Below are 27,614 nucleotides of genomic sequence, written 5' to 3' on the forward strand. Positions count from 1 at the left end.
AGTACTTCAGCAACCCACTTAGGAGAAAGCACAGGGTTATTTTAATATATATAGTAATTTTTCAGGGATAACTTAAGGCTGCATTATGTTAGTAAAACAATCCATTTCATTAATTGAAGAAGAAGGAATGACTGATGAAGAAGAGGAATGACTCCCTCCCCCCACCCCCTCACCTCCCCCCCACCCACCAACTAGCAGCAGGCCCATTTCACAGGGTACTACTGTAGTAGGCAAACCGTTTTGAACCAGTAATAGTCATAGTAATTTAAGGATTTCTTGTCCAGGAATTCCTTGAATCCAGAACTCCCTCTTAAAGTCTTCAGTAGACATAAGAATTGGCTAAGTTAACCCATAGCCCACCTATTACAACATTAATAGTACTAGGGGAAATACTCATTGTTACAAAGTATACATCAAAATTAAACAACTAGACCAGGCAAGATAAATTCATACTTGGGCTTCAGGGTTGCTATGAACTGAATGTTTGTGTACTTTCCAAAATTCACACATTGAAGCCCTAACCCCCAAAGTGATGATATTTGGATATGGGGTCTTTGGGAGGTAATCAGGTTTAGATGAGGTCATGAGAGTGAGACCTTCATGATGGATTAGTATTTTTATAAGAAGAGAAAGACAGATAAGAGCTTTTCTCTCTTTCTGCTTGGGAGGACACAATGAGAAGTTGACCAAGCCAGGATGAGGGACTGACTTTGCCAGCACCATTGTCTTGGACTTTCAACATTCAGAAATAAAGGGCTATTGTTTAAGCTACCCAGCAAACGGTATTTTGTTATGGCAGCCCAAGGTGACTAATATAAAGGCTTTTAGGACTTCTGTATTCGCAGTACTCAAGTAAACAGCTGCCATGAGTTCAGCACAGGCTTATAATATACAAATCCAAATTGAAATCTCACTCACTAAAATCCCATTTCCTAGAGTACCACAGAAAGCAATATACTTTTGTCAAAACTCATATAACTCAGACACACTCTAGATCTGGCTAGGAGTGGTGGCTCATGTCTTTAATCCCAGGACTTTGTGAGGCTGAGGTGGGAGGATGACTTGAGGCCAGGAGTTCAAGACCACGTAGGCAACGTAGCAAGACCTTGTCTCTAGAAAACAATTTTTAAAAGAACTGTATATTTATTGTATATGAATTATAACCCCATAAAAACATTAACCATAAAAAATGCTTTAATAATTTAACAGTGATCATTTTTGCAAATACAATCCTCCTTTTTAATTTTTGAGATGGAGTCTGGCTCTGTCACCCAGGCTGGAGTGTAATGACATGGTCATGGCTCACCGCAACCTCCACCTCCTGGGTTCAAGTGATTCTCCTGCCTCAGCCTCCCGAGTATCTGGGATTACAGGCACCTGCCACCATGCCTGGCAAATTTTTGTATTTTTAGTAGAGACGGGGTTTCACCATGTTGGTCAGGCTGGTCTTGAACTCCTGACCTAGTGATCCACTCACCTCAGACTTCCAAAGTGCTAGGATTACAGATGTAAGCCACTGTGCCTGGCCACAATCCACTTTCAGCCAGTGTAAATGGGAACCATGGATTTGCTGCATCATGTATAGCAAATAACATTATATGTCCACTGACACATATGAGCTGTCAGCAGTGAAATAATACTTCTCAAATCAGTGCTGTGTGTGCAGTCTCATGTCATTCCTGCTACGTGCATATGTTATTCCCTTTCTTGCACTGTATATTTTAAAAATAACAATTTAAAATCAGCTTGTAAAGTTCATTTTCACAGGATTTTATTTTTTAAATATGGCCTGATAGTGAAACAAGTACTTTATTTCCAATTACTGTGATTTACTTACAAAAATGTAAGTAATAATTTTAAAATGTGGTATTGAATTTTTCATTAATACTTTATCATTTATACCTTTCCAAAGGCCCTAAATTTTTTTCTCTCTTTTGTCTCTTCAGGAATATTTTGTGATCTACAATATTAATTTTATCCCTTTAGCTACATCAAATTTTAAATTAAAAAGCATGACACAAGGCAATTTAAATTTCCATTCTAAACTTACAGAGTCATATGAGCTCTTGTCAACAAAAGATCAAATTTACCATAATTATGGATTATTTACACTAAAACAAAATAAGAAATCAATATGTAAATGTAATGTTTGTTGTAGCTAATGCAGCTAGCAATGACAGATTAGGTTTAAATAGCAATCAGTTTGAAAATCTGGCACATATGTAAATGAGCTATGGCCTTGATGTTTACATTTGATTGTATTTCATTCAGGATTTTTAAATTGTCTCAGGAACAGCATAAAAATAAAATGTTAATTTTTCCACTACAAATATGATTTGAACTCTCATCATAACTGAAACTAGGTTTTGCTCCTGTCCAGCTAAACTAACATATACTAATAATTCTGAGCTGCCGATTACATCATTCTTAATTAACACTCTGCTACAGTTGTTAACATCCTTCAAGACACCATGTTATCATCACCACAAGTTCTGTAACAGTCTTAAAACCATGTTTAACGAAGGTTAGCCTCTTACTCAACAGCTACTTTTAATTTGCTTCCTTTGCTGGCAATTAAATATGTCTAGATAAATAAACATTTGGTTTCACATAATTTTTAATAACATTTTTCATGATGATTTCAAAGTTCACGTGGCCTTATGTCTATAATTACTGTTTAATCAATATAGTGATATATTGGATTCAGCAAAATGTATTAACCAAAGTATGCAAAATTAATCAAAATGTGGTAATTAGTAATGATGGTGATATATTGTGATGCATCAAGTAGTACATGGCAAAACTGTCAAAACAGAATTCTATCCATCTAGACAAAATATTTAAAAAGCAAAGAAATATTTATAGATATATCAATTTTTGTTTCCTAGTGACCAGGTTTCTGACTATCCATTAAATCAGCCATAGAGAATACCTGCAGTTCTTTTTCAAAGTGTGATACTAACAAGCTAATCTCAGTAGTCACTGAACTATCAATAGGCAGTAAACTGTATAAATGGGTTTGGTACCTCGTTCCAATTAGATGTGTTGTGACCTCCATCAGTGCTTTAACTGAGGACAAGTTTCTTCTTTCATCCAGAGTGCATAATTTTGGGAAATGTCCTCTTCTTAAAATAAACCACTCTTTTTTTTTTTTTTTTTTTGGTGGAGACTTGCTCTGTCACCCAGGCTGGAGTGCAGTGGTGCAGTCTTGACTCACTGCAATCTCTGCCTCCTGAGTTCAAGTGATTCTCTTGCTTCAGCCTCCTGAGTAGCTGGGATTATAGGCATGCACCACCACACCCGGCTAATTTTTGTATTTTATAGAGATGGGGTTTTGCCATGTCGGCCAGGCTGGTCTCGAACTCCTGACCTCACGTGATCTGCCCACCTTGGCCTCCCAAAAAATGAGCCACTTTTAAGTGGCCCCTTATTAAAAAACATTTACCAGCCCAGTACTTTCAAATTTCACTTTCACAAAATCTAATAATGATGCTCACTACAATTTAATTTAAGTTGAACAGTAATCACAATGTACTTGAAATACTGATTATATCAATTTATTCTTTTTTTTTGAGACTGAGTTTCCCTCTGTTGCCCAGGCTGGAATGCAGTGGCTCAATCTTGGCTCACTGCAACCTCCACCTCCCAGGTTCAAGGGACTCCCCTGCCTCAGCCTCCCGAGTTACTGGGATTACAGACGCCAGCCACCATGCCCGGCTAATTTTTTGTATTTTAGTAGAGATGGGGTTTCACCATGCTGGCCAGGACAGTCTTGATCTCCTGACCTCGTGATCCACCCACCTCAGCCTCCCAAAGTCCTGGGATTACAGGCGTGAGCCACCGTGTTCAGCCCAATTTACTATTGAGAAATGGCATTACTTTAATATATAATCAAATCATGCATTGTTCTAATTACAACACTGGTAATTTAAAATGCTTTTACAGATAAATATTGACCCAGTTCAGGAAATGCCAACCCCACAATGTGACACTTTGGTATGCTGACTACTTTGAACTGAGGGCACCTGGGGAACAGCTGACACAGACACAGGCTTTCTATGAGCTCCCCTTTTCTGCCTAAAGACAGAAGCACTGTGTTTAGTTTACTTCACACATGAACTACGTTGAAATGAGACTTTATGTTGAGGACCACACTGATTCTGACCTTTTGAGCAACTTGTGAGTTGGTTAAAAACTCACCTCTAAAATGCTCGAAGGTACTATGGTGAATAACTTAGAGTTAAGAGCCCTATAAAATCCAAGTTCCGGCTCATCCTGGCACATGCACTATGCCAGGCCCGATGCTCATATATGCTATCTTATTTTATCACATATGCACCTCTCTAAAATCCTAGAAGGCAGAAATCATCCTGATCATTCTGAGTGAAGAAGCTAACGCCTAAATCGACCATTTTACTTCCTCTTTCAGTACCTCTCCTAATCAAAACTTGGCTGATTGCTTTAGCTCCTTTAAAAGATAGTATCCTAGAACTTTCCTCTCAATTCTAAGTCAGAGCTCTCATGGGTGTGACTTATCTTGTATTAAGTGAGCACACCAAAAACTGAAATGGCAGAAAATAGACAAGAGTGAAAAATATAAGGATTAATATTTTTGCAGAGATTATGAGGTGGTAGAAAAACAGAAGTAGGATGAAGACTGGGCACGGTGGCTCATGCTTTTAATCCCAGCACTTTGGGAGGCTAAGGTGGGTGGATAACCTGAGTTCAGGAGTTTGAGACCAGCCTGGCCAACATGGCAAAACCTACTACAAATCATACTACATTTGCATTATCACAGCTCACTGTAACCTTGAACCCCTGGGCTCAAGCAGTTGTCCTCCTGCCTTACCCTCCCCATACTACAAATACAAAAATGAGCCAAGTGTGGTGGCATGAACCTGCAGTCCCAGCTACTCAGGAGGCCGAGGCAGGAGAACTGCTTGGACTCGGGAGGCAGAGGTTGCGGTGAGCAGAGATTGTGCCACAGCACTTTAGCCTGGGCAACAGAGCGAGACTCTGCCTTAAAAAAAAAATAGGATGACAACTATTTGAAAGCGTCCTCAGCATGTCCTTCTAATAACTAAGTCTCACAACAGTTCTATGACGCTTCTCAGTTATCTTTCATGGTTGGAAAAACGGGGACAGAGAGAGTAGAGTGGCTAGAATGGCCTCAATACAGGATGACAGAGAGAAAATACCAAAAGAAAAACCCACACTGTTTATATGAATATCAATACACATTCCGACCAGGTGCAGTGGCTCACACCTTAATTTCAGTGCTTTGGGAGACGGACAAGAGAGGATCGCTTCAGGACAGAAGTTCAAGACCAGCCTGAGCAACATGGCAAAACCCCATCTCTATAAAAAATTTAATAATTAGCCAGGCATGATGGCCTATGCCCGTAGTTAGTCCCAGCTACTTGGGAGGCTAAGGTAGGAGGACAACTGCTTGAGCCCAGGGGTTCAAGGTTACAGTGAACTATGATAATGGGAAAAAAAACATATACACACACACACACACACACACACACATATACACACACACACATATATACCCTGCTCAGAGGGTGCATACACCTCTTTGCTAGGATGAGGGCTAGGAGCACTGGTAGATACCTATTAACACTGCTGCTGGATGGTTATAAGAAGCAGAGATAAAATAGTATTTAAGAATTTTTCGGCTGGGCGTGGTGGCTCACGCCTATAATTCCACCACTTTGGGAGGCCAAGGCGGGTGGATCACGAGGTCAAGAGATTGAGACCATCCTGGTCAACAAGGTGAAACCCCGTCTCTACTAAAAAATACAAAAATTAGCTGGGCATGGTGGCGCATGCCTGTAATCCCAGCTACTCGGGAGGCTGAGGCAGGAGAATTGCCTGAACCCAGGAGGCGGAGGTTGCGGAGAGCCGAGATCGCGCCATTGCACTCCAGCCTGGGTAATAAGAGCGAAACTCCGTCTCAAAAAAAAAAAAAGAATTTTTCACTTACTGTACCAAACTTAATGGATATAGTGGAGTCCATATCAAACACAGAGAGTCCGAAAAGATCTCAGGGGGAAGGTGCAAGTTTCTTTTGCTTTTTCTCAGTTCTCTGCCTCTATTCACAGGGAGAATAAGATTTCTGCCCATGCTGATTCTCCCCACAAGGGTAGAGTTTAAATGAGAAAATATGTAGCTTTCCCACTCCTTCTTCCATTCTAGATTTGTTTCTCTCAGTGGAAGAATAGAATCAATTAGAATTACTTTTACAAGGTCATACATACTAGGTTAGATTTCACAGAAGGCAGGGACAAGACTAGCAGCTTCCTCTTTCACTTCCTGTGCCCTAGTTCATTAAGTTCTCTACCATTTTTTTTTTACTCATTATGGTAGGTGCCCTCTGGACAAAGCTTACCATGAGATCACTAAGCTGTCTTCCTAAGTGTGACTAGGTTAGTAGGGCAGGTCTATTGCATTAGTCCATCAGGCTCTGAAGACTCAATCATAACTCCTACAGACCACATGAGCATAAAGGTCCTAAGATTTAGATCTAGGGCAAGAGGTAAAAGAAACCATTTATGACTCAGGTCTAGGCCACATCCACTCCATCGGTGCTTGCCCGGCCATCAAAGCAGTTTTGTTTCCCAATTTGGCTATTGATGTCTATGTGTCTAATCTACTGCTAAGAACTAGAAGAAAGGAAGGATGACTGGCATCACAAATACCTAAAAATCTAGAAGACTGTCTATTTTCAGGTATGATCTGAGGCCCACTGCAGACTTCCCTAAGTCATATAGTAGCAGAGCTGGACCTAAAACTCAGCAATCTTGACTTGCTACTCCTCAATTCCTTCCAGAGCACCCATGGGAAAATATAACAACTCCATTCTTGCTTAATTCATGGCTACTGTCATCTGCTTTCCCACCAATGGTTTTCCAAGGACAAAAACAAAAAGCCCTTTTTTTTTTTGAGACAGAGTCTCACTTTGTTGTCCAGGCTGGAGTGCAGTGGTGCGATCTTGGCTCACAGCAACTTCTGCCTCCCAGTTTCCAGCAATTCTCGTGCCTCAGCCAACTGAGTAGCTATGATTACAGGTGCACGCCACCATGTCCAGCTAATTTTTGTATTTTTAGTAGAGCTGGGGTTTCGCCATGTTGGCCAGGCTGGTCTCAAACTTCTGACATCAAGTGATCCAACCGCCTTGGCCTCCTAAAGTGTTGGGATTACAGGCATGAGCCACCACACCCAGCCGAAACCAAATATTTTAACACCACTGGTTTACTCAACTATCACAGAAGTGCCATTTAGCACCCTGAATTTACTCCTGCTTGAACAAATAGCAACTAATTCAAAGCTATAGTTAAATGCAACTTCACAACCCAGAGACCACACCAAGAGGGTGATATGCTTGACTGCAGGGCCAGAGATCAATAATACCCTCATATGAAGTCATTAAAATATTAACTGAAGGGAATTCCACCAAGATGGCCAAATAGCAACAGCTCCGGTCTACAGTTCCTGGTGAGAGCACGCTAAGATGAGTGAACTCCGCACTTCCAACTGAGGTACCAGGTTCATCTCATGCAGACTGGTTAGACAGTGGGAGCAGTCCTAGGTGGGCAACCTGAAGCAGGGTGGGGTATCATCTCACTAAGGAGGTGTAAGGGGCCAGAAACCTCTCGCTCCCAGCCAAGGGAAACCATTATGGACTTCTACAGTCACTCCGGCACTCTGGCTCAGATACTGCGCTTTTCCCATGGTCTATACAACCTGAAGACCAGGAGATTCCCTCTGGCGCTTGCAACACCACCACCTCAGGTTTCCAGCACAAAATTGGGTGGCCAAGTGGTACCTGGAACACCAGCAAGACAGAACTGCCCATTCCCCTGAAAAAGGGGGCTGAAGCCAGAGAACCAAGTGAGCTGGCTTGGCAGGTCCCACCCCCATGAAAAAGGGGAAGCTAAGACCCACTGGCTGGAAATTCTCGCAGCAGTATGAGCTTGACCCAGGACAGTTGAGCTTGGTGAGGGGAGAGGCAACTGCCATTGCTGAGGCTCTAGTAGGCGTCTTCAGCGTTGCCAGTGTAAACAAAGCCTCCAGGAAGTTTACACAGCAGCTGGGTGGAGCACAGCAGCTTAGCAAGGCCTCTGCAGGCAGATTGTCAAGTAGATTCCCTTCTTGCTGGGCAGGGCATCTCAGAAAAAAAAAAGACAGCAGTCAGTCAGGGACTTACAAAACCCCCACCTTCCTGGGAACAGAGCACCTGGGAAAAGGGGCAGTTGTGGGTTCTGCTTCAGCAGATGTAAACGTCCCTGCCTGGCAGCCCTGAAGGGAGCAAAAGATCCCCCAGAACACTGCTGGAGCTCCATTAAGGGACAAGCTGCCTCCTCAAGTGGCTCCCTGACCCCTCATGTAACCTAACTGGGAGACACATCATAAGAAGAGCTCTGGCTGACATCTGGCAGGTACCCTTTTGGGACGAAGCTACCAGAGGAAGGAACAGGCGGCAATCATTACTGTTTTGCAGCCCCTGCAGCTGATTCCCAGGCAAGCAGAGTCTGGAGTGGACCTCCAGCAAACTCCAACAGACCTGCAGCAGAGGGGCCTGTTAGAAGGAAAACTAACAAACAGAAAGAAATAGCTTCAACATCAACAGAAAGGACGTCCACACAGAAACCCCATTCAAAAAGTCACCAACTTCAAAGACCAAAGGTAGATAAATCCACAAAGATGGGAAGGAACCAGTGCAAAAAGGCTGAAATCGCCAAAAGCCAGAATGCCTCTTCTCCTCCAAGGGATCACAACTCCTCACCAAAAAGGAACAAAACTGGATGGAGAATGAATATGACGAATTGACAGAAGCAGGCTTCAGTAGGTGGGTAATAACAAACTTCTCCAAGCTAACGGAGCATGTTCTAACCCAACGCAAGGAAACTAAGAACCTTGAAAAAAGGTTAGACGAAATGCTAATGAGAATAACCAGCATGGGGAAGAAAATAAACAACATGGAGGAGCTGAAAAACACAGCATGAGAACTTCATGAAGCATACAAAAGTTTCAATAGCCAAATTGATCAAGCAGAAGAAAGGATATCAGAGACTGAAGATCAACTCAATGAAATAAAGAGAGAAGGCAAGACTAGAGAAAAAAACAGTGAAAAGAAATGAACAAAGCCTCCAAGAAATAAGGGATTATATAAAAAGACCAAATCTACATTTGAGTGCTGTACCTGAAAGTGATGGGAAGAACGAAACCAAGTTGGAAAACACTCTTCAGGATATTATCCAGGAGAACTTCCCCAACCTAATAAGGCAGGCCAACATTAAAATACAAGAAAACAGAGAACACTGCAAAGGTATTCCTTGAGGAGAGCAACCCCAAAGAACATAATCATCAGGTTCACCAGAGTTGAAATGAAGGAAAAAATGCTAAGGGCAGCCAGAGAGAAAGGTCGGCTTACCCACAAAGGGAAGCCCATCAGACTCACAGTGGATCTCTCGGCAGAAACCCTATAAGTCAGAAGAGAGTGGGGGCCAATATTCAACATCCTAAAAGGAAAGAATTTTCAACCCAGAATTTCACATCCAGCCAAACTAAGCTTCATAAGCAAAGGAGAAATAAAATCCTTTACGAACACGCAACTGCTGAGAGATTTTGTCACCACCAGGCCTGCCTTACAAGAGCTCCTGAAGGAAGCCCTAAACATGGAAAGGAACAACCAGTACCAGCCACTGCAAAAGCACATCAAACTGTAAAGACCATCAACACTATGAAGAAACTGCATCAACTAATGGGCAAAACAACCAGCTAGCATCAAAATGGCAGGATCAAATTCACACATAACAATATTAACTAACCTTAAATGTAAATAGGCTAATCGCCCCAGTCAAAAGACACAGACTGGTAAATTGGATAAAAAGCCAAGACCTATCAGTGTGCTGTATTCAGGAAACGCATCTCATGTGCAAAGACACACATAGGCTCAAAATAAAGGGATGGAAGAAGATTTACCAAGCAAACGGAGAGCAAAAAAAAAGCAGGGGTTGCAATCCTACTCTCTGATAAAATGGACTTCAAAGCAACAAAGATCAAAAGAGACAAAGAAGGGCGTTATATAATGGTAAAAGCATCAATGCAACGAGAAGAGCTAACTATTCTAAATATATATGCACCCAGTACAGGAACACCCAGATTCATGAAGCAAGTTCTTACTGACCTACAAAAGACTTAGACTCCCACACAATAATAATGGGAGACTTTAACATACCACTGTCAATACTAGACAGATCAATGAGACAGAAAATTAACAAGAATATCTAGAACTTGAACTCTGGACCAAGTGGACCTAATAAACATGTACAGAACTCTCCACCCCAAATTCACAGAATATACATTCTTCTCAGCACCTCATCACACTTATTCTAATCTAAAATTGACCACATACGAAGTAAAACACTCCCCAGCAAATGCAAAAGAATGGAAATCATAATAAACAGTCTCTCAGACTCCAATGCAATCAAATTAGAACTCAAGATTAAGAAACTCACTCAAAACTGTACAACTACATGGAAACTAAACAACCTGCTCCTGAATGACTACTGGATAAATAGTGAAATGAAGGCAGAAATAAAGATGTTCTTCAAAACCAATGAGAATGAAGACACAATGTACCAGAATCTCTGGAAGACGTTCAAAACAGTGTCTAGAGGGATATTCATAGCACTAAATGCCCACCAGAGAAGTGAGGAAAGATATAAAATCGACACCCTAACATCAAGATTAAAAGAACTAGAGGAGCAAGATCAAACAAATTCAAAAGCTAGCACAAGGCAAGAAATAACTAAGACCAAAGCAGAACTGAAGGAGATAGAGACACAAAAAACCCATAAAAAAAAAAAATCAATAAATCCAGGAGCTAGTTTTTTGAAAAGATCAGCAAAACAGATAGACCACTAGCCAGACTAATAAAAAAAGAAAAGAGAGAGGATTCAAATAAATGCAATAAAAAATGGTAAAGGGAATATCACCACTGATCCCACAGAAATACAGATTACCATAAGAGATTACTATAAACAACTCTATGCAAATAAAACAGTAAATCTAGAACAAATGGATAAATTCCTGGACACTTACAACCTACCAAGACTAAACCAGGAAGAAGTTGAATTCCTGAATAGACCAATAACAAGGTCTGAAGTTGAGGCAGCAATTAATAGACTACCAATGAAAAAGAGTCCAGGCCCAGATGGGCTCACGGCCAAATTCCAACAAATGTACAAAGAGGAGCTGGTACCATTCTTTCTGAAACTATTAGAAACAATACAAAAAGAGGGACTCCTCCCTAACTCATTTTATGAGATCAACATCATCCTGATACCAAAACCTGGTAGAGACATAACTAAAAAAGAAAATTTCAGGCCAATATCCATTATGAACATCAATGCAAAAATCTTCAATAAAATACTGGCAAACTGAATCCAACAGTACATCAAAAAGCTTATCCATCACAATCAAGTCAGCTTCATCCCAGGGATGCAAGGCTGGTTCAACATCTGCAAATCTATAAACGTAATCCATCACATAAACAGAACCAAAGACAAAAACCCCCTGATTATCTCAATAGTGCATGCAGAGAAGGACTTCAACAAAATTCTATAGCCCTTTATGCTAAAAACTCTCAATAAACTAGGCATCGATGGATCGTATCTCAAAATAATACGAGCTATTTGTGACAAACCCTCAGCTGACATCATATTGAATAGGCAAAACTGAAAGCATTCCCTTTGAAAACTGGCACAAGACAAGGATGACCTCTCTCACCACTACTATTCAACATAGTATTAAAAGTTCTGGCTAGGGCCATCAGGCAAGAAAAAGAAATAAAGGGTATTCGAATAGGAGGAGAGGATGTCAAATTGTCCCTGTTTGCAGATGACATGATTGTATATTTAGAAAATCCCATCATCTCAGCCCCAAATCTCCTTAAGATGATAAGTAACTTCAGCAAAGTCTCAGGATACAAAATCAATGTGCAAAAATCACAAGCATTCCTATACACCAATAACAGACAAACAAAGAGCCAAATTATGAGTGAACTCCCATTCACAATTGCTACAAAGAGAATAAAATACCTAGGAATACAACTAACAAGAGATGTGAAGGACCTCTTCAAGGAGAACTACAAACCACTGCTCAAGGAAATAAGAGAGGACACAAACAGATGGAAAAACATTCCATGCTCATGGTTAGGAAGAATCAATATCATGAAAATGGCCATACTGTCCAAAGTAATTTATAGATTCAGTGCTATCCCCATCAAGCTACCAATGACTTTCTTCACAGAATTGGAAAAAAAACACCTTAAACTTCATATGGAACCAAAAAAGAGCCTGCATAGCCAAGACAATCCTAAGTAAAAAAAACAAAAAAATAAAATAAAATAAAGCTGGAGGCATTACCCTACCTGACTTCAAACCATATTACTAGGCTACTGTAATCAAAACAGTATGGTACTGGTACCAAAACAGAGATACGGACCAATGGAACAGAACAGAGGCCTCAGAAAGAACGCCACACAACTACAACCATCTGTTCTTTGACAAACCTGACAAATACAAGCAATGAGGAAAGGATTCCCTATTTAATAAATCATGTTGGGAAAACTGGCTAGCCATATGCAGAAAGCTGAAACTGAATCCCTTCCTTACACCTTATACAAAAATTAACTCTAGATGGGTTAAAGATTTAAACATGAGGCCTAACACCATAAAAACCCTAGAAGAAAACCTAGGCAATACCATTCAGGATATAGGCATGGGCAAGGGCTTCATGACTAAAACACCAAAAGCAATGGCAACAAAAGCCAAAATAGACAAACGGGATATAATTAAACTTAAGAGCTTCTGCACAGCAAAAGAAACTATCAGTAGAATGAACCAGTAACCAACAGAATGAGAAAATTTTTGCAATCTACCCATGTGATAAAGGGCTAATATCCAGAATCTATGGAGAACTTAAACAAATTTACAAGAAAAAAACAACTATATCAAAAAGTGGGTAAAGGATATGAACAGACACTTTTCAAAAAAAGACATTTATGCAGCCAACAAACATATGAAAAAAAGGTCATCATCACTGGCCATTAAAGAAATGCAAATCAAAACCACATTAAGATACCACCTCACACCAATCAGAATGGCAATCATTAAAAAATCAGGAGACAGATGGTGGAGAGGATGTAGAGGAATAGGAACACTTTTACACTGTTGGTGGGAGTGTAAATTAATTTAACCATTGTGGAAGACAGTGTGGCAATTCCTCAAGGATCTAGAAATAGAAATACCATTGGACCCAACAATCCCATTACTGGGTATATACCCAAAGGTTTATAAATCATTCTATTATAAATACACATGTACATGCATGTTTATTGCAGCATTATTCACAATAGCAAAGACTTGGAATCAACCCAAATGCCCATCAATGATAGACTGGATAAGGAAAATATGGCACATATACACCATGGAATACTATGCTGCCATAAAAAAGGATGAGTTCATGTCCTTTTCAGGCACATGGATGAATCTGGAAACCATCATTCTCAGCAAACTGACATAAGAACGGAAAACCAAATACCACATGTTCTCACTCATCAGTGGGTGTTGAACGATGAAAAAACATGGACACAGGGAGGGGAACATCACACACCGGGGCCTGGGGGTGGGGCTATGGGAGGAATAGGAGGGGGTGGGGGGATTGGGGAGGGATAGCATTAGGAGAAATACCTAATGTAGATGACAGGGCAATGGATGCAGCCAACCACCACCATGGCACGTGTATACCTATGTAACAAACCTTCATGATCTGCACATGTACCCCAGAACTTAAAGTATAATAAATATATGTGTATTTATATGTGTGTATGTGTGTATATGTGTATATACGTATATATACATATATGTGTGTGTGTGTGTGTGTGTATATATACACACACACACATATGTATCAACTGAAACTGTAAGTCCAGTACAAAAAGGTCAAAGTCCAATAGCAAGACTCAATACTATTTGTAAAAGGGACAACTAAAAACAATGGATACCATCTTCTCTGTCACACCTTGCTATTATATAAAAATGAAGAAAATATACATAATTAAAATGGAACTAGACGTTTTCATCACTTACTAGACTGTGACCAAAGTAAGTTGCAAAGACTGTCTTTTATTATCAAGAAATTTCTAGGCTGGGCACGGTGGCTCACGACTGTAATCCCAGCACTATGGGAGGCCAAGGCGGGCAGATCACGAGGTCAAGAGATTGAGACCATCCTGGCCAACACGGTGAAACCCCATCTCTACTAAAAATACAAAAAAATTAGCAGGGCGAGGTGGCACGTGCCTGTGGTCCCAGCTACTCAGGAGGCTGAGGCGGAAGAATCGCTCGAACCCAGGAGGTGGAGGTTGCAGTGAACCGAGATTACGCCACTACACTCCAGCCTGGTGACAGAGCAAGACTCCGTCTCAAAAAAAGAAAAAAAAAAAAAAAAAAAGAAATTTCTTCTGTCCTTTTCTAGCAATGTGATCATCAGTAATACAAAGCCCAGAAATGTCAAACCTTTTCCAATTATATTTATACATGGTCTTAGGGCTTTGGCACTAGCCATATCCCCATACTCTTCACTCTGACCTTCACTTAGATGGCCCCTCCATCTTTACTGCCTCAGCTTAAATAGTACCTCTTCAGTGAGGCCCTTCTTGACCTTAGAAACCGCACTATTCAATTACTCACTATCACGTCACCATATTTTAACTTTCTGCAGAGCACTTATTATCATCTGACATTTTTTCTTGTTATCTTGTTCACAGTTTTATTATAAACAAGATATACCCTCAATCTGGGTGACTACTATCTAATCACCTGCCAGTGCAATTAGAATAAAGCAGGCAGGAGAAGATGAAGGAACAGACTTGCTGAGTCTTCCAGTCTTCATCTTTCTTCCCGCTGGATGCTTCTTGCCCTCGAACATCGGACTCCAAATTCTTCAGCTTTTGGACTTATACTAGTGGTTTGCCAGGGGCTCTCAGGCCTCTGGCCAGACTGAAGGCTGCACTATCAGCTTCCCTACTTTTTTTAAGGTTTTGGAACTTGGACTGATCCACCATTGCTTCCTTGCTTCTCAACATGCAGACGGCCTACAGTGGGGCTTTACCTTGTGATCGTGTGAGTCAATTCTCCTTAATGAACTCCCTTTCATATATATATATATATATACACACACACACACACACACACACACATATATATATATACACACACACACACACACATGTCTCCTATTTGTTCTGTTCCCCTAGAGAACCCTGACTAATACAACTACTAATATCACTAATACAATGCATGGTAGTGCAGATGATCTGCCCACCTCGGCCTCCCAAAGTGTTGAGATTACAGGCATGAACCACCGCGCTGGGCAATATCCAGAATCGATTACAAATTTCTAAGTATCATTTTTGCTGTATCCACAGTTTTAGTATCTAGCACTCTCACTTATGTTCACTTTTAAGTATCTGGTGGTTGCTATTATGACTTCATTTTTACCCATAAACTGTTTTGAAGTAAATTATTTGTAGGATCCAAATGTATGGGAGACTTATGAGATATCTTTTTATTACTACTTTACTTCTAATTTTATTGCATAATGACCAGATAATGCAGTCAATATGATAGTGATTCATTGACACTGGCTTTGTGTTCTACCACATGGTCAGTTTTCTAAGTATTTCATGTGTGTTTTATGGGGTTATTAAAATCTTCTATAGCTGACAAAGATATACTGATAAATATATTATTTTCTGAAAGATTTTGTGTTCAATGTGGGGTTGGTCTATTTCTCCTTGCAATTCTGTCCAATTTTGCAGACTTGTGCATACAAGCCCACAAATGTCATATCTTCTTGGCAAATTGTTTTTCAATGTTATTTGCCTTAAATTCAATTTTATGTGATGTTAATATTATTATTATAGTACATTCTTACAGTTAATATTTGCCTGGAGTACTAAGGGTATCACTTTCTTTTCTTTTCTCTGTCATTTCTTTAAAAGATGACTCTTTGGAAAATGTATGGCTATTTTTGAAAATCCTATTTCAGAGTTTCTTTCTTTAACAGGAGAGTTTAGTACTTTTTTGTTTATGGAGAGTTCTGATAAATTTGATTTTTCTTTTTGCCATCATATTTTCTGTTTTCTACTCTCCTTATTTTCCTGTGTTTCTGTTTCAAACTCCTGTTTGCTGATGTATTGACTGAGTTCCTCATTTCCTTTTTTCTTCCAGATGTATGCAGGCTATTTTTTTTTCAGTGTTTATCCCCTTTATTTGTAACACTTAGATTTGTGTTTTTAAAATACAGACTAAAGTTAATCAGTATCTCTAGCCTTCTTCAACTGTAGTTCCCAATAACCACTATCTCTGTATTGATACCCCATCTCTATCTCTAACTCAGTTTCTCTGTCTGCAAAACAGGTTATCATATCCACTTATGATTTACTATGATAACATATTTACTATGATAATTTAATAGGATAACATATAAAACAGGCTTGCCAAAAAACCTGGGTTCATAAATAATTACTGTGTCACTGTAATTTATCAAATAGTTTAGCTTCATACTTCCTTAACATCCTTATTCTCATATTACCTATTTTTTATTTTGATGTTATCTATAATTTGGACTTTGTCATAAACTATTACTGTTAACAGCACTGAAATCTAGGTCCCAGAAATGCTCTCCATTTATCTCCAGTCTTCTATTGTTATACCTTTCCTATTGTCTCTAAACCTGTTACCTAATGTTGTTTCAACACTTAATCCCTGGGCTCCACCCTTATCTCCCTGCTACAAACTGAAGTGTGTCCCCCTAGAATTTGTATGTTGACTCTCTAACACCCACTGTAACTGTATTTAGAGATAGGGTCTTCAGGATGTCACTCAGCTCAAAGGAAGTCATAGGGCTGAGTCCTAATCTGATGGGATTGGTGTCCTCATAAAAAGATGAAAGGAAACCAGAGTCCTCTCTCTTTCTCTCTCTGTCACATGAGACCACAACAGTAAGACGGGTTTGTAAACCAGGAAAAGAGCCTTCACTAGAAACTGACTCTAACGGAACCTTCATTTTGGAGGTTTCCAACCTCAAGAACAAGGCGAAATAAATGCCTGTTGTTTAAACTACCCAGCCCTAGCCGGGCGTGGGGGCTCACGCCTATAATCCGAGCACTTTGGAGGCCAAGGTGGGTGGATCACCTGAGGTCGGGAGTTCAAGACCAGCCTGACCAACATGGTGACGCCCTGTCTTTAAAAACAAACAAACAAACAAACAAACAAACTACCCAGCCCTAGCAAACTAAAACAGTTCTATTTCTGCTACGTTGCCAGGCTGGAGTGCAGTGGCGTGCTCTCAACTCACTGCAATCTCTGCCTCTCGGGTTCAAGCGATTATCCTATCTCAGCCTCCTGAGTAGCTGGAGTTACAGGCGCACACCACCACACCCAGCTAATTTTTGTATTTTTAGTGGAGATGGGGTTTCACCAAGTTGACCAGGCTGGTCTTGAACTCCTGACCTCAAGGAATCCACCAATCTCAGCCTCCCAAAGTGCTGGGATTACAGGTGTGAGTCACTATGCCCAGCTTTGGCCACATATTCTATTTTTGTTTCACTTGTTTACATTTTTCCTACCTACTGTCTCTTACTCCATGTGCTTCCAATACTTCTCTAGTATCTTACCTTGACTTCTCCCTCAACTTCTCTTTCCCTTCACAGTGAAGTTTTCTGAAAATAACAGTAGCCATTTCTTCATTTCTTGTTTATCCCTTAAAATCTACTATAATTGGGTTCTCATTCTCACCATTCTACAAAAATGATTTTAACAAAGTCATTACTTATATTCCCAACCCAGTGGCTTTTAAAATAATCAGCATCTAAGTTAGAATACACTTCAGTATTTTATACTGTTGGATATTTGAAACAAAAAAACACAGGCAGTAGTACAGAGACATATGACTTTGAATTACAGACAGGACACACACAAATGAAAAGTTCCACAGGCAACTGGAACATGTGAGTTGCTAAACAGAGATTTGTAAGTTATCTATATAGATTTAGAAATTGAAGAGTTGAGAGTAGATATCAGGGAGAAGTTACAATAAGAAAGACTACCGAGAAGAGAACTCTCCAGAATACCAACATTTAGAGCAGGTGAAGAAACAAAGAGTTTAGGAAGGAAACTGGATGAAGCAATCAGAATACCAAGAGTGAGTTATTATCTAAGAAAATTTTCTGTACAGGAATAACTTAAGAAAAGGCCTAATAGTTTTAATAAATAGGTTACAGGCTACTTGAGGACACAGCTTATTTTTATTTAGTAAGTAATCAATAAGTCACTGATGGACTGAATCTTTCCTATAATATGAAACAGTATAATTAACAGTTTTTTTCTCCTTTCTAATTTTACTGTGATTTATAATAGAATTTGCAGTTGTATCATAGAGGCCACTGAAGTACTGCTTCACCCTTTCAATTAATCAGTGAGATATGATTTCTTTCTTAAAAGGGCTTAAAATGCTTTTAACTGCTATAAAGATTATGATTAAGAGTTTGCTCTTTGAGTCTCAAAAAGCTTGAAATTCTGTTTTCTGAAACACATAATTTACTTTAAAAACATTCAATTTACAATTATAGGCACTCATATGGTAATTTTGCTGCTCTCAGTTTATACTATTTCTTCCGCTAGAAAGAAATTACATATTAATACAAAGACTCAATTATCAGGCACCCCCTAGTGGCAGTAAAATCAAGTTAAGAAGTTTTTTTTGCTTTTCGTTTTTTTTTTTTGTTTTTTTTTTTTTAAATAGGACATGGTTTGAGATATAGTTTTCTGTATTTACACTTCCTTAACAAAACTTAAGAATGGGACAGTCTGTCAGTGAACAATTTAAGAACTATTTTATTTTATTTTATTTTATTTATTTTATTTAGAGACAGGGTCTTGCTCTGCTGCCCAGGCTGAAGTGCAGTGGTATGATCACAGCTCACTCTAACCTCGAACTCTTGGGCTCAAGCAATTCTCATGCCTCAGCCTCCTGAGTAGTTAGGACTCCAGGTGTGTGCCGCAACAGACAGCTATTTCACAAAAATTTTTTGTAGAGATGCAGTCTCGTTATGTTCTCCAGGCTGGCCTCAAACTCCTACCTTCAAGCGATTCTCCCACTTCAACCTCCCAAAGTGCTGGGATTACAGGCATGAGCCTATAGGATTCACTCTTAGTTACAGTATATTATGGGATTATAGGCACCGGCCTATAATCCCATAATATACTCTAACTAAGAGTGAATTCACACACTGAAATTTCATGCAAATTCTTAAGAATTATAAGTGAGATAATACATGCAAATGCAAGAATGCAAGAATATATACATAAACCTTCCCATTTTACTCTATCAGTTACAGAGTTGGTATATTCATTTGCCAATTCCCAAATATAACACTTAGAATCATAATTACTCTTTTCTCCTTTTTAAATTATAAATTAGGTTGCAAATTACAACTAAGATTTCTATGACTCCATCAATAACAAAATTCTGCAAAAGCAAATCAGTTTGATTCATTAGAAAGTCTAGTACAAAGCAAGTTTATCTAACATTTTTGATAATATGATATTCTATATAACTTACTAGGATATTGTTTGTTTGATTCTACTATTTAGTTAAGATGCCAAAACTTATTTTTATTTGATGAATCACAAAATAAAACTCACAACTCAAAAATAATTACCATTAGCTTTTAAGGTTCTGCACAGATTTTGTTTTATTTTTTAAATTGCCTCCCATGAAATCAGCTTTTAAGATATATGTTATTTTAAAAATCTCTCGCTTTATAGAAAGATATACTGAATAAACATACTACAAGAAGTAAACACTGGCTTTTAAGTTATGTTTTAATAAAATGTGCATTAATATGACTTTTACATTAGCAGGAGTCTTCATTTGTCCCTCCTCACGCCAGGTTTTTTGTTCACCTTTGAATTTTTCTCCCTTTCTTATTCTTCCAACACAAGAAACAGAATCATTATAACTTGGTAAAAGTCCACAGAGCCAACTAGAGAAGGATACTTTAATACTATATAAAGTACTCATTCTCCAATAAACACTGGAGAATGTTTCTTTCTTATTCTTCCAACACAAGAACAGAATCATTATAACTTGATAAAAATCCACAAAGCCAACTAGAGAAGGATATTTTAATATTATATAAGGTATTCATTCTCCAATAAACACTATTTCAGTAACACTGTTGACTCCTACTTGCCTAGGGAGTGAGCAACTGGCAATCAAACTAAGGTCAGCTACATGGCAATGAAGAACATTTCCATTAGCCCAGGAAGACATTTTGATAAATCCATTTAATCATGCTAATGGAAAGCAATAGATTATAAACAATGATATCTCCTGTCTGCTTTTAATTATATGGATTACATATTTTATGACAGTGATTACACTTTTTTAACTAACCTACAAAATAATGTTCTATCTGACTAGACACAGAACCATACCTGTAACTCTTTAACTTAATCTCATCTGAAGTATATATCAACATTATTATCAACACAAGGTCTGTAAGTTTGTGTTTGTAATTTTGTTACTGTGTGCAAATTCCACTTTCTATTAATACATGATCTAAACATAGATGATAAAGAGGAATCCAAGAACTCTTTAAATTCTTAACCCCAAACAAACAATTAACAGACCATGAAATAAAACTACACAAGATTTAACTTTTCAGTTCAGTGATTTCTACTTCAGTGAAGCCAAATTTAATTTTCTTTTTGCTACTATCTAAATAAAAATCAAGATATTTGGTAAGTGGTAGGGGGAAAGCTTGACAATATTCAAAGTTTAGGGACACAGGTCTCTCTACCACAAAAAACCACCAAGTTGTATTTAAGAGAGAAAAATTTGTGAGATAATACATGCAAATGCAAGAATATATACATAAACCTTATATATACATAAATAGAAAATTTAAAAATAACAAACATAGTTCTGGAATAATACTCTATGAAAACATTCTTCATAAAAATTATCACTAGCATAATCATTTACTATAGATCAGTTTGCTTCATTTAGCAGTAAAAAAACATAATATATAATTTAAAATTAAAATCATGTGATCATTGTATAGATGTATTGAGTTCCACTGTGAAAACTGAAAAAACAATGAGACCCTCTATTTCAAACAGGGAGAAAATCTTAATAAAAAATTTATATCGCTGGGCACAGTGGCTCATGCCTGTAATCCCAGCACTTTGGGAGGCTGAGGTGGGCGATAACCTAAGGTCAGGAGTTTGAGACCAGCCTGACCAACATGGAGAAACCCTGTTTCCACTAAAAACACAAAATTAACTGGGTATAGTGGCACATGCCTGTAATCCCAGCTACCCGGGAGGCTAAGGCAGGAGATTTGCTTGAACCTGGGAGGTGAAGGTTGCGGTGAGCCAAGATTGCCTCCAGCCTGGGCAACGAGAGCAAAACACAGTCTCAAAAAAAAAATTATATTAGTGTTTTTCAAGCTTTACTCTGCAGAGCTCAATGAATTTTCCTCAAAGGTATGTGTCTTTAGCAATGAGAGCGATTGGAATTCTATTTACATTTCCTTTTCCTTCCAACTAGAATCCTTTCCCTTCAGTCAGAGAAATATCATTTTGACTATTTTAAAAAATTATACTGGAGTTCTGCTAAAAATTTTAAAGTGGTATAAGAAGATTATACCACTAAAACAAACTACCCAGACCAAATTGTGTCAAAACTGACATACTTCATAGTACTTGGTAAGGTCAAGCTTCAACAAGATTTGTATTTGATTTAATTTTGAGGTTCATATACAACTTAAAGCAATTTTAACAACTGAGGTTGTATTTCAGATTCCCAGGAAATATAGACACCTTACCCAGCATGACTAGATGATGAAGGTGGTGGCAAATCTGGTGTAAGGACATAAAGACTGTTGTTTTTTGGCAAGTGTAGCGATTTTAGGACCGTCTGCAAAGAAAAAACAAAATGAATGTTGATTATGTTGATTATTCATCACTGATTTTTTCCTATAATTCTTGAAAAATTGTTAATTTTGTAGTTTGATTTTTTTCATCTTTTGATAATTTCCTAAATAGGTTAATGCAGAAGAACTACTGAATCCAAGTAACCTTATTTCCCATATATAATAGAGTATATCTGGAGTGTATATATATATATATAAAGCTCTCACTCTTTGGAATGAATAAACTACTGCTGGGCTACATATGACCTACTATTTTGATAATATATATGTAGTATATATATGTGTGTGTGTGTGTGTATACAATATATATATATTATTATATATATAGATATAATATGGGAAATACGGTTGTATACCTGTATAACTGTATGTATACAACATTCAGGTTTATGTTAGTTTACTTTATCTATGCATGTGTATATATGTGTGTGTATATACACACACATATATACATATATAAAATAAACTAGCATAAACCTGAATGTTAATATATAAACTGTTTAGATCATGAAGTGATACAAATAGAAAAGAACACAGTTGGGACTCAATTACTTTTTAGATCCTTGCAACTAATATATACTTCATTTCAGGATCATCATGGCAAAAATTAGCAATACAGGTTTTCAGAGATCATTAGACCTTGAAAAGATCACTCAGAGTACCTTAAATCACTGATTTTATAGATTTTGACCTCCTGAGAGGTTAAGTAACTTGGATGAGGTCTTTAGTGTTACCTAGATATCTTACTCCAGATGTCTTTTTTGTTAAAGCTCTCTCTCTTCGGAATGAATGAACTCTACTATTGGGCTACATACCGACCTACTATTTTGATAAGCATAGAAAATTTCACTATATTTCTTTGCCAGAAAACTCACATACATTTCAAACTCCTAATCTGAAGGGAAAAACTTGGTGAAGTACTTCAAACTTTTCTTGACAGCAATATACATTAAGAAACACATTATACATCTATACATCATAAGCCAGAACATGCACTTATTCAACAGTTATTTACTGAGCCGCCTACTCTGTATCAGGACTACTCGTCACTGAGAATATAGCAGTGAACAGAATAGCCTAAAATAAAATTCTCTGATCTTATGGAGCTTACATTTTAGTGGGAATAAATAAAATAAGTAACCCTATATAGTTGAATATTGAAGGTGACAATTTTTTGACTAAACATAAAGCAGGGAAGTAGGGAGAAAGAATGTAGGATTTCGGAGCTTGGAAATTTTAAACAGGGTGATCAAGGTGGGTCTCACTTGGAGAACGTGACGTTTGAGGAAAAACTTAAAAACAAACCATGAAAATATAGAGAAAGTATATATTCTTTCCTGGGGAGGGGCAATCTTACCCAAGCATGGAACATAATGAACTTATTCTTGACCCCTCCATGAGAAGACTCAGCTTATTAATCGTGCAGTCTTAATCCAAGGGCATTGATTGACTCATATTAGTTATGTGTTAAATGAAAAGAAATACATAATTATCTTTATTAGTTGAAATACACTCTGGTGTTTCCTATACTATTCTATTTCTCTTTTTTAATTTCTTTCTTTTTTTTTCTTGGTTTAATGCTGTTGACTGCAACCCACTCAATTAACTTCTCAATCCACTAATGGTTTATGGTCCATGGTTTGAAAAGAACATTGCATTAGGCAATTACCTATAACTTCACAATCTACCAGGAGACATTGACATCCTGAAACTTTATGTCAGATATGTGATATCCTTTTCAAATTGATGAGTTATCTCTATAGAGTTAACATGCAAACAAACAACACACACACACAAATTATTTTTAATTTTTTTATCTTTTCATTGTTTTACTTTATGAATTATTGGTAAATGCTTGCCATTTGATCAAGTCATTATTGTCCTTTTGCCATGCCACTATCCAAAGATTTTCTATTAAATCTTTCTCATCAAGCCACATATGGCAAGATTAAATAAAATGTACACTTTCCTTAAGTCATTTATTCATGCATTCATCCTATAAACATTTATTTCAGGTCTGTTATGCCAGGCATTAAATATACAATGATGAAAAAACAGATATGTTCCCTCTATTAATGCTGGTGTGATGGAGAATGCTGGGATGGGAGCCAAATTAGATACAGAACCCTGTTGGAGAAGGTAACTTTAAGCTGAGACTTGAATGATGAAAAAGAGCCAGCCATGTCAAGAACTGGAGGTAAAGCATTCCAGGCAGTTGAATAACATCTGTCAGATAAACATGTAAAGAGCTTGACTTATCAAAAGATTTCAAAAAAGGTTTCTGTGGCTGCAGCATGGAAAGTGAGAATAAGAAAGGCTCAAGATGATGTTGTAGAGGTGAGAATGGGGTAAATAATACAATACCTTTTAAACTATTGTGAGTAGTCTGAATTTTATCTGAAATGTAATAAAAAGTTATCTTTTAATGGGAGAGTGATATAACTGAATTTATTTTTTTTTAAGAGCTCACTCTGCTGTGTGAAGAATGCACTGGAAGAAACACTGAAAGGAAGCTGAGACAACAATAATGAAGTTATCATATTGCTCCAGACAAGAGATGCTCATGGCCTGAATTAAGCAGTTGCAAAAGAATCTATAGGATTTACCAAAGGATTAGGTACTGTAAGAAACAAGAAAAGACTGCTGGCCACATGTTAAGTTTGAGACACCAATAAGATATACAAGTACAAAAGTCAATTACTAATTTGAATATGTGAATTCATAAAAGTATGAGCTAGAAATAGAAATTTGGAGGCAATCAGAAAATTAATGGTATGGGAATAGCAGAAATCCCCTAGGGAAAAGAGTATATAGAAATAAGTATCCTGTGATGGGGAAGCAGAACAAAATTAAAAAAAAAAAAGTAAGTAACTGCGGCTGGGTGCCACAGTTTATGCCTATAATCTCAGCACTTTGGGAGGCCAAGGCAGGAGGATCACATGAGCCCAGGAATTCGAGACCAGTCTGGACAACATAGCGAGACCCTGTCTCTACAAAAATTTAAAAAAAAAAATTAGCCAGGCGTGGTAGTGCACATCTGTAGTCCTAGCTACTTGGAAGGCTGAGGCAGGAGGATCACTTGAGCCAAGGAGGTCAAGGCAGCAATGAGTTATGGTTGTGCCACTGCACTCCAGCCTAAGGAACAGAATGAAAGTAAAAAGAACAAAGAAGTAACTGAAAGTATTTGTAACCAAGACTGTGTTCAAATCTTGAGAGGGGTGGTGGTGGAGGTGGGGGATACAGACTCTTGCTCTGTAGCCCAGGATGGAGTGTAGTGGCAGATCTCAGCTCACTGCAACCTCCACCTCCCAGGTTCAAGCAATTCTTGTGCCTCTGCCTCCCAAGTAGCTGGGACTACAGGTGTGTACCACCACGCTCAGCTAATTTTTCTATTTTTAGTAGAGATGGGGGTTTCACCATGTTGTCCAAGCTGATCTCAGACTCCTGGCCTCAAGTAATCTGCCAGACTCAGCCTCCCAAAGTGTTGGGATTACAGGTGTGAGCCATTGCACCCAGCTGACTGTTCAAATGTTAGAATACATAGCTTAAAGAACATTTTCTTTCAACCCCAGTCTGCTGCCTGGTTTTGTATGGCCTGTGAGTTAAGAATGGTTTTCACTTTTTTAATGGTTGAAAATAAGTCAAAGGAAGAATATTTTATGGCATGTGAAATGACATAAAATTCAAATGTCTGTGTCCATAAGCATAGTGAAACACAGTTATGCCCGCCGTTTCACATATTGTCTATGGCTGCTTTCCCACTAAGAGAGCAGTGACTGAGTAGCTGTATGACACACAAAGCCTAAAATATTTACTACCTATCTCTGTACAGAAAAAGTTTGCTGACACCTAATTTAGCACATCTAAATTTATCCATATCTTGCCAACCCCAAATTTCTATGAATACCTCACTGAAATACTCAGAACATCCCCAAGTTTCAAATGAACTTACATATAAGTACTTATAAGCACAATGGCTACAAGAAGCCATTCACAAAAAAGACTTGAACCAAAAGTTGAAGATTTTTGTTTCCTTGTTTGTTTTTGAGACAGAATCTTGCTCTGTCACCCAGGTTGGAATACAGTGGTGCGATCTCAGCTCACTGCAGCCTCTGCCTCCTGGGTTCAAGCAATTCTCCCACATCAGCCTCCCGAGTAGCTGGGATTACAGTGGCGTGCCACCACGCCCAGCTAATTTTGCATTTTTAGTAGAGATGGGGTTTCACCACGTTGGCCAGGCTGGTCTCGAACTCCTGATCTCAGGTGATTCACCTGCCTCCCAAAGTGCTAAGATTATAGGCATGAGTTACTGCGCCTGGCAAAAAGTTGAAAATTCTAAGTTTATGCCTGGCCTTAAAATGACTCAGTAACTAATGTGAAAAGATTCAGTAATTATTTCCACCTCAAACATCTAAAACTAAGCACTAACTCATTTTTTTCCCTCTTTTTCCACTCTCTCAGGAAAAAAAAAAAAAACGTGCAGTAGTTGACACCTGTAATCCTAGCACAGGATTGGGAGGCCGAGGCGGGCGGATCATGAGGTCAGGAGTCGAAGACCAGCCCGGCCAACATAGTGAAACCCTGTCTCTACTAAAAATACAAAAATTAGTTGGGCATGGTGGCATGGGCCTGCAGTCCCAGCTCCTTGGGAGGCTGAGGCAGGAGAATTAGTTGAACCCAGGAGATGGAGGTTGCAGTGAGCCAAGATCACGCTCCTGTACTCCAGCCTGGGCAACAGAGTGAGACTCATTTCAATAAAAAAAAAAAAAAAGCATGTAAACAATTTTATACCTGAGGTTGCTACTGGATCCCTGAGAATAGCAACTATTTCCTTAAAATTGCCACACTTTCTGCAAATTCTTAAAATATAATTCATTCCATGCACCTGCCACTATCCAAGTCAACAAATAACATTCTTACCATTTAAATTCTACAAGTTTAAAAAGTTTCCCATTATCTTTGTTCCATAACCAATACTTTACATAAATGTATACACTGCATGTGACTTCTTTTCGAAACCAATATGTAATTGCTCAGAAAATTATTATTCCAAGGGATTCACTGATACTCTAGGAGGTTTGAGAAAAAGGTAGGCTCTCAAAAAGAGGGCAAAACTCCTTTACAAGTTAGAAATAGGAAAAACTTGCCATATACTGTTTTCATTTACAAACCTAACTCATTTAAAATTGTTACTGGTTTATCATGAAATGTTTTAGCTTAGAAAACATTATTTGCTGATTCCTTAAACTAAATTACTATTACCAAAATCTACTTCTGCCATATGTAACACTAATTAAAACCAATTTTTATATATCATTTAATCAATGTCATAACTTAATTTTCTCTTATTTCTATTCAGTTAAGAAACTCACACTGTCTTCCACATCTCCCGTCTTCCAGCCTTTTAACAGCATTTTGGACACAGGTATCTGAAGTTCATTTTCTAGAATCTGTTTAATCTCTCCTGTATAAATAAGAAGAGATCAAATATTACAAACAAAATAATACAGTCAACATTTGTCCATATCCACAG

The 27,614-nt window shown here is 38.3% G+C and overlaps 1 protein-coding gene across 1 annotated transcript in view; it reads right to left on the reverse strand.

The window, feature by feature from the left end:
- FAF1 (Fas associated factor 1) overlaps positions 1-27,614 on the reverse strand; it is a 535,243-nt gene that overhangs the window by 302,739 nt on the left and 204,890 nt on the right. Inside the window, exons 5-6 of the mRNA XM_012434603.3 lie at positions 27,454-27,545; positions 21,974-22,065 (exon numbers count right to left, since the gene is read on the reverse strand). Of these exons, the coding sequence (XP_012290026.1) occupies positions 21,974-22,065; positions 27,454-27,545 (184 nt within the window). The remainder of the gene's footprint in view (positions 1-21,973; positions 22,066-27,453; positions 27,546-27,614) is intronic.

The sequence above is a fragment of the Aotus nancymaae genome, unplaced genomic scaffold (assembly GCF_030222135.1).
Source record: "Aotus nancymaae isolate 86718 unplaced genomic scaffold, 86718_ANA_hifiasm-v0.15.2.pri h1tg000007l, whole genome shotgun sequence".
Taxonomy (NCBI): domain Eukaryota; kingdom Metazoa; phylum Chordata; class Mammalia; order Primates; family Aotidae; genus Aotus; species Aotus nancymaae.